This window comes from Takifugu flavidus, chromosome 16 (assembly GCF_003711565.1).
Source record: "Takifugu flavidus isolate HTHZ2018 chromosome 16, ASM371156v2, whole genome shotgun sequence".
In the NCBI taxonomy this organism is placed as follows: Eukaryota; Metazoa; Chordata; class Actinopteri; order Tetraodontiformes; family Tetraodontidae; genus Takifugu; species Takifugu flavidus.
Window position 1 is genome coordinate 766,247 of NC_079535.1, and position 6,581 is coordinate 772,827.

Genomic DNA, 6,581 nt, shown 5'->3' on the forward strand with positions numbered 1-6,581 from the left:
AGCTGTTTTTTTCCTCTGGGTTTAGACAGAAAGACAGAAACAGAAACTGTAAAACTGTATCTCTTTTACAATGCAAAATGAACACAATCGTAGAAAACAACACAGCTTTGGCAGATGTATTGTATTGTATTTTAGCAAATGGATTTTGTACGTCAGTCTTGTAATATTACCACATTAAACAACAAAACCAAACTTAGGAATTAATGTGATTAATAAACCTGTTACACACATCCTGAGCATCTTCAGTAAGCATGTCTAGGAAATTGTGGAGAGCTCTTTCAGTGATTTCATAAGAACGTTTTTTTGCTACCAGGATTCCGAATAACGGAATGAAACTATAGCTTTCCCTTCTTTCAGTTAGACTGGAGATAGCTGATGATTGGCTCATTAGATTTAATACTAAATCAGTATTTATGTTGTCTAAAGTTAACGGTGAACTGATGATAGTAAGATCTACCAGTGGTACACCAGTAATGGCAACGAGTCGCTGCAGTGAAGGTCGGTCCAGCCCAAAACAAGTTTTGTACTGCTGTACAACACTAGCTATGAGATCAGCATCAAAAGCAGCAGAAAGTCCAGGAAGTGGTACCGCTGCACACGCAGCAGACACAAAAGCATAGTGAGGGATTTTTGACTTGAAGGCCTCTTTCTTCTTCTCGATGATCTCCAGGCTCATGTTGGGCATGGCAAACAGAAGAGCATCCCGCTTGTGTTCTGGAAGTTCTCTCTCCAGGGTCGCATGGAGACGATGGAAGTCATGGCGCCGAAGCTCAAAGTTGGACAGCAGGAAGACCTGAGGAGCCTGCACACCTTCCTTCAGAAGACCTGTGTCCCAGGAAATGACATCATCATCATTGCTACTCCACATGAAGACACACATATGTACAGGATTCAGGACTTTTGTACCTTCTTTGCAGTTTTCACGAATAAGCGCGAGAGTCTGCTCTGCATCAAAGTTTCTCTGACTCCTTTGTGCATTCTGCAGATCGTTGTCAACCTTGGAGCGCACGAAGTAGAACTTTTCCCCCATCTTCTGGATCTCTTTTGCAAGCTTCACATCATTTTCTCTAAAGCGACTATCTGAGATGATGATGAAGAAATCAAACCTTTCAAACCCAACATGCTTCAGGTACTGATCAGCTGGAAACCTGGTGGTACCAATACCAGGAAGATCCCAGAGGGTAACATTGGGATAGCTTGGATGAGGGTATGCTCTAACTTCTGTGGTGGTTTCTACAACATCTGTAGGAGCAGCTTGATCGTCCCGGTGGTCCACACCTCTAAAGGCATTGACAAAGGAGGATTTTCCAGAGCCAGACTCTCCTGTAATGCCGATATTAAGAGGAGTGTTTGCTGCCCTCTCCAGAAGCTTTTTGATTTTATCAACAGCTAAAGCTTGATTGTTATTTTGCAGAGCTTCTCTGATTTCTGTAGTGTCCAGGAAATCAGCCATGATGACCTGTACACACAAAGCAACCGACAGTTACAATGTAAAAGTCAGACAAACGTGAAATCATCCCAACAGATAATCCAACAGAGTTATATAGCAGACACACATATTGTATATGCCTCTAAATAATCACATGAGCTTAACCATGTACATATGCACACACGGATGACATAGAGCTGTCACTAGCACCAGTAAGACTACTGCAATAATCCTGGTAGCAAGAAAACTTTCTCATGAAATCACTGAAAGAGCTCTCCACAATTTCCTAGACATGCTTACTGAGGATGCTCAGGATGTGTATAACAGGGTTATTAATCACAATAATTCCTAAGTTTGCTTTTGTTTTTTAATGTGGTAATATTACAAGACTGACGTACAAAATCCATTTGCTAAAATACAATACAATACATCTGCCAAAGCTGTTGTTATTCTATGATTGTGTTCATTTTGCATTGTAAAAGAGATACAGTTTTACAGTTTCTCTTTCTGTCTAAACCCAGAGGAAAAAAACAGCTGATTACAAGTGAAAGTGAAAGGGGACAATGTTTAGGCCAGCAGGGGGAGGTAAAAGCTCCGCCTTTATGGTTCCTGGAATACTGGTTTGCGAAAAATGCTCAAGAGGCAACAGGTCATTGGTCAGGCTCGAAAGTGGCCGGGTTGTGGTGTGGCTTCTGTTGTGACTCCTACTCTGGCCCCACCTGGGCAATCAGCTCAACCACCACCACCTGGGCCCTCTCCTGCAGCTGCACCCAATCCGCCCAACGACTCTGCACCCATAAAAGGCCCCTATGCACTCAGGCCAGTGCTTGATCTTGCTGATGTTTTTGGCAACACGTCCCGTGGACCCAGCATCTCTCCAGGCTCCCCAGCGACTCCCTGCGTCTTCCAGCGACTCCTCTGCAACTCCTCTGCAACTCCTCTGCAACCTGCCTAGCCCCTCTTCCTCTGACCTCTTCCTCTTCCCCTTCCTCGGACGGATTTCTCCTATCCTCTGGACACTTGGACCCCCCAGACTCTCGCCCCTGGATCTCGAACTTGGTTCGTCTGCCGCATCACGCACCAATAGTTTGTCTCGGCCTCTCTCATTTAGTTTCTTCCCTCCTGGTTTTTTTTTGCTTCATTAAACCTTCAGAGTTTACTTTTAATTCCCGTGTCTGTCTGCCTTCTTTGGGGTTCCGCCACACTTGACCGCCAGTCCTCTCGAGCGTAACAGAAAGATCAAGCCAAGATGAGTCAAGGTGGAACCCCGGGGCAACCGGGCGGCCCTAGGACCCCACGTTACCCTCCCCCCTCGAAAGTAGAGTGGAGGCCCACTCTGCCCAGCTCTCCTCCCTTCAGTCGGAGCTAACCAAGGCCTTCCCCACAATCCAGGGGAAGATTTCCGAGCTCCAGAGCTCCTCTCAGACCACCTCCAGTACCCTGTCCGCCCTCTCCAACCAGATGTCCGCCATGGCAACCGTTTTGGCTTCCATTATTCGAAGCTAGGCAGCGACCCCGGTGGGGGCTGCTCCATCAGAACCATCTCTCCCGCTTTCTCCCCGAGCCGAGCCCAACCTTGCCAGCCCCCGTGTGTTCGGCGGGGATTTCGACCTGGGCAAGGGGTTCCTCCACCAATGTGAGCTGCTCTTCCGCCATCAGCCCTCCAGATTTGTTTCCGATGAGGCCAAGGTTGGATTTATAACCTCCCTCCTGGCCGACAAGGCATTGAGCTGGGCCATAGCTGCCGTCGACCTGGACCCCGCACCTCTCCTCAGTATCAGACAGCGCGCTTTCGACGGGAGGGAGTTCAAGGCTGTTTCGAGCACCCCACCTACGGTGAAGACGCCGCGAGTCGTCTGCTCGCTCTCCAGCAGGGGTCACGGTCAGTTGCGGAGTACACCCTTGAGTTCCGCATCCTGGCTGCAGAGAGCCGCTGGGGCGAGACCGCGCTCCGTAGCGCCTATCGACGGGGCCTGAGTGAGGCAATCAAGGACCTGATTGTGAGAGACCGCCCCTCGTCACTCAACGAGCTGATCACCCTCTCGCTCCAGATGGGAACGACTACGGGAGCGCCGCCAGGAAGCGCCGCCCAACGTGCGGGCGGTTCTACCCGACAACTCTCCCACCGCACTTCCTCTGTCCCTGACTTCTCCCTTACCAGCACTGCCGCCCCGCCTCCTCACATCCTCTTGCAATCCCCAGCTCACCCTCCCCCAGAGTCAGAGAGGAACCCATGCAGATCGGCCGGTCCCGTCTCTCACGGCAGGAGCGGGAGCAAAGACTCCGAGACCAGTTGTGCCTGTACTGCGGAAACAACGGCCACTTCATCCAAGCCTGCCCCGTCCGACCAAAAGGGCCTGCTCACCAGTAGGGGGAGTACTGGTGAGCCGAGCGAGCTGTGATTCCCCAACCCACCGAGCAACACAACCGCCTCTTCCCCGCAACCCTCTCCTGGGATAAGGAGTCTATTCCGGTGAGTGTTCTCATTGACTCTGGGGCTGATGAGTCCCTGATGGACTTTTCTCTCGCGCGTCAAGCTGGCATTCCCCTGGTTCCTCTCGATCGCTCCCTGTCCCCCCAGGCGATCGATGGCCGCTCTCTGGGTAACATCACGCATCGCACCATCCCACTCACCCTAACCCTCGGGTAATCACATAGAGAGTACACCTTTCCTGGTTTTGCACGCCCCCACCGCTCCACTCGTGTTAGGAAGACCGTGGTTGGAAAGGCACGACCCCCACATCTCATGGGCTTCGGGTCGGATCCTGGGGTGGAGCGTGGCCTGTCACGCCAACTGCCTTCGCTCCGCCCCCCTCTCCATCCAGTAATCCCAGGCCCGCGCTCACTCCCCGGATCTCACTGGTGTTCCCCCTATCTACAATGATTTAGCCCCAGTGTTCAGTAAGGACAATGCTCTGTCCCTTCCCCCTCACCGGCCCTATGATTGCCCCATCGACCTCCTCCCGGGGCTCCCTACCCCACGGGTCGACTTTACAATCTCTCCATCCCAGAGAAGGAGGTGATGCGCAATTACATCACTGAATCCCTTGCCTCTGGGATCATAAGACCATCGTCATCCCCCTTAGCTGCAGGTTTCTTCTTTTGTAGCCAAGAAGGATGGCGGCCTGAGGCCCTGCATCGACTTCCGCAAACTTAACAACATCACGTTAAGAACAAGTACCCTCTTCCCCTTATGAGTCCACGTTCGAGCCTCTCACTCATGCCCGGGTGTTCACTAAGTTAGACCTCCGCAACGCTTACCACTTGGTGCGGATCAGGAAAGGGGACGAATGGAAGACCGCCTTCAACACACACCTCGGGCACTTCGAATACCTGGTCATGCCCTTCGGCCTCTCCAACGCCCCCGCCGTCTTCCAGGAGTTGGTCAACGATGTGCTCCGGGACATGATCAACGTCTTTGTGGTGGTCTACTTGGACGACATCTTGATCTTCTCCCGCACCATGGAGGAGCACCACCAGCATGTTCGCCTGGTCCTACAACGGCTTTTGGAGAACCGACTATTCATCAAAGCCGAGAAGTGCGTCTTCCACTCCGCCTCAGTGGGGTACCTCGGCTACATCGTGGAGGAGGGGCGGGTGCGCGCAGATCCGGCCAAGATCCAGGCTGTGGTGGAGTGGCCACGTCCCACCGACCGCACTCAGCTTCGCCGGTTCCTTGGGTTCGCCGGGTTCATCCGGCGGTTCATCAAAGGGTTCAGTCAAGTGGCTGCCCCTCTCTCCGCTCTCACCTCCACCTCGCGCCCTTTCGCCTGGACACCGGAGGCTGAGACCGCCTTCTCGGCCCTCAAGGACAGGTTCACGACGGCTCCGGTGCTCGCCCATCCAGACCCCGCTCGGCAGTTCATCGTCGAGGTCGATGCTTCGGACGCGGGCATCGGGGCAGTCCTCTCCCAGCGGTCCGAGGCAGACCAGAAGATTCACCCATGTGCCTACTTTTCCCGCCGTTTTGATCCGGCTGAACGAAATTACGATGTGGGCAACAGGGAACTTCTGGCGGTCTATGGAGCCTTGGTGGAGTGGAGACACTGGCTGGAGGGAGCAAAGCACCCGTTCCTTGTGTGGTCGGACCATAAGAACTTGACCTACGTGAGAACGGCCAAGAGACTCAATCCCAGACAGGGCCGCTGGGCTCTCTTCTTCAGTCGGTTTGATTTCACCCTCACTTTCCGTCCTGGTTCCAAGAATATCCGGGCTGATGCCCTCTCCCGCCAGTTTCCGGAGGAATTCCCCGGCGCCCCCAGGGACCCTGACACCATCGTTCCCCGGCCCGGGTCATAGGGGTCATCTCCTGGCCGATCGAGACGGCCGTCGAGCAAGCCCAGAGAGACGAGCCAGATCCTGGGAACGGGCCTCAGGGCCGAATGTTCGTGCCTTCCTCCGTCCGGCCGCAGGTGCTAGAGTGGGGCCACTCCAGTTGTTTCGCCTGCCATCCTGGCGTGCGTCGGACGGCGAGAGTTTGTGCAGCGGCGCTTCTGGTGGCCCAACCTCCAAGAGGATGTTCGGGAGTTTGTGCGCGCCTGCACGGTCTGTGCCCGCAGCAAGGCCTCCCATCGCTCGCCAGCAGGCCTTCTGCACCCCCTTCCCGTCCCCAGTCGACCCTGGTCTCACGTAGCCCTGGATTTTGTGACGGGCCTCCCCGTCTCGCAGGGGAACGACACCATCCTGACCATTGTGGACCGCTTCTCCAAGGGGGTCCACTTTGTCGCCCTCCCCAAACTCCCTTCTGCTGCAGAAACAGCTGAACTCCTGGTCTCCCACGTTGTACGTCTCCATGGGATCCCCCTTGACGTGGTCTCTGACCGTGGCCCCCAATTCACTTCTAGGGTGTGGCAGGCCTTCTGCAAGGGGATTGGGGCCACGGTCAGCCTGTCCTCTGGGTACCACCCCCAGTCCAACGGACAAGCCGAACGGGCCAACCAGGCTTTGGAGGCGGCCCTGCGCTGCGTGACCACCAGCAATCCTGCCTCCTGGTCCAAGTTCCTGCCGTGGGTGGAATACTCCCTCAACGCCATGGAGAGCTCTGCTACTGGTATGTCCCCCTTTCAATGTTTCCTGGCTACCAACCCCCTCTGTTCCCCCAGCAGGAGCTGGAGATCGCAGTGCCGTCTACCAGGGCCCATCTCCGCCGATG

At 54.2% G+C, this 6,581-nt stretch overlaps 1 protein-coding gene across 1 annotated transcript; it reads right to left on the reverse strand.

The window, feature by feature from the left end:
- Nucleotides 1-106: 106 nt before the first annotated feature.
- On the reverse strand, nucleotides 107-1,468 carry LOC130540210 (interferon-inducible GTPase 5-like). Its single transcript, XM_057059199.1, has 2 exons — nucleotides 907-1,468; nucleotides 107-825 (listed from the first exon to the last, which is right to left on the reverse strand). Exons 1-2 carry the CDS (start codon nucleotides 1,451-1,453, stop codon nucleotides 194-196), a joined length of 1,179 nt encoding a protein of 392 aa, XP_056915179.1. The 5' UTR covers nucleotides 1,454-1,468; the 3' UTR covers nucleotides 107-193.
- Between the last annotated feature and the right edge of the window lie 5,113 nt (nucleotides 1,469-6,581).